Genomic DNA, 1554 nt, shown 5'->3' with positions numbered 1-1554 from the left:
GCCTATGTGTGCATGTATATATTTTAAAGGACCTCCTGTCACTTTTATCTCAATTCCTGGACTTTATTGTACATTTCAATTGGAAGTTATGCACAGATTCAGTGATTTACTATTAACAACATTTTGCAAACCAGATCACATCATAATAGACAATTATGTTGCTATGCTTCTCCTTTTTCAACTTCAAACTCTTATGCTTTTCAGATTGAGACTTTACATTTGTCAACTCTATTATTTTGAGTTGTCATCCGCTCAGCCGGACTGAGCTCTCAAATGCAATGTTTTTTGTTATCAACCCCAAGGATCCCAATCTTTATTTATTCCACCCAGAATCTTTTTCGGATGGCAATGCGGATTTGTTTTGTTTTCATACTGTAAACTACTGGGTTCAATGCAGGTGGTATCACAAGACACGCCCCACCCATTAGGACCAGCAGAAGAGTTGAATCCTTTTGCCCAACCCTGTGGGCCACTGTCAAGCCAATCAGTGGAATGTAAAATAGTAAAACAACACAGAGGTGGCTCACACAGGTATTCAATGCTTTCAAACGTTCAGCTTTCATTGCTTTGCTCTCAACTGCCTTCAGAATCATCAAATAGGAGAACAGGATAAAGACAACATCCAGAGGGTACGTGGCGAAGATAACGGCCATGCCGTATTTGTTATTAATGGTTATATCAGCACATGCAAGCTTCATCACATCCGGGTGGTAGCAGAAGCCATGAGTCAGAGCATCATTGGCACAGAATGGAAGCCTTTTTAATAGGACGGGTACAGGTAAGTGAAGAGTCACACCTCTGATGAAAGCCACCAGCCCTATCTTTGCAGTTATTTCTGGGTGCAATATTGTGTTATATCTCAAAGGAAAACATATGGCAATGTAGCGATCAAAAGCCATGGCAACCAAGGTGGCTGATTCCATTGAGCACAGTGTATGCAGAAAAAAGAGTTGAAGTAGGCATGCATCAACATTTATTCTTCTGCAGTCAAACCAAAAGACACTGAGCACTGTGGGTGAAGTAGACAGCGACAAACAGAGATCAATAGCTGCAAGCATAGACAGCAACAGGTACATGGGCCCTATGAGCTGGTTGTCTACTTTTATAATGACCAGAATTAGGCTATTGCCTAGAATAGAGAGAAGATACACCAAACTGAGTGGAAGAGAAAGGTAAATGCTCGTATGGTCTGTCCCAGGAAAGCCCATCAAGAGGAATGATAGAAGAGTTCCGTTGCTGGAGGTTTCAGAAGGCATGATGAACTCAGAAATATCTCCTGGATGCACATGTAATCAAAGGCACATTTTAGTTTATATGGTAGGCATATGAGATTGCTACATACTACACATTTATCTATAAAGGTTTCCATTCTAGCTATTGTACTATATGTTTACAATTGATTTTCTGAAGACCTATACCCTTAGAATTAATGTATGGCACAGGAGAAATCCCAAACATATTTCTTTCTTTCCCATTGATAACCAAATGTCACTGAATAAAATGGGGCAAAAATAGTGAGGACTTTAGAAAGCAGTCAATATGAAAACTATGGCT

The 1554-nt window shown here is 40.0% G+C and overlaps 1 protein-coding gene across 1 annotated transcript; it reads right to left on the bottom strand.

Annotated features, from left to right (window-relative positions):
- Positions 1 to 317: 317 nt before the first annotated feature.
- Positions 318 to 1256, bottom strand: LOC138249431 (olfactory receptor 51G2-like). The gene has a single exon (XM_069203389.1). The coding sequence runs from the start codon at positions 1254 to 1256 to the stop codon at positions 318 to 320; it is 939 nt and encodes a 312-aa protein (XP_069059490.1).
- Between the last annotated feature and the right edge of the window lie 298 nt (positions 1257 to 1554).

This window comes from Pleurodeles waltl, chromosome 8, assembly GCF_031143425.1.
Source record: "Pleurodeles waltl isolate 20211129_DDA chromosome 8, aPleWal1.hap1.20221129, whole genome shotgun sequence".
NCBI lineage: Eukaryota > Metazoa > Chordata > Amphibia > Caudata > Salamandridae > Pleurodeles > Pleurodeles waltl.
Note: the sequence above shows the minus strand (reverse complement) of the source record. Positions and strands in the feature narration are given on the sequence as shown.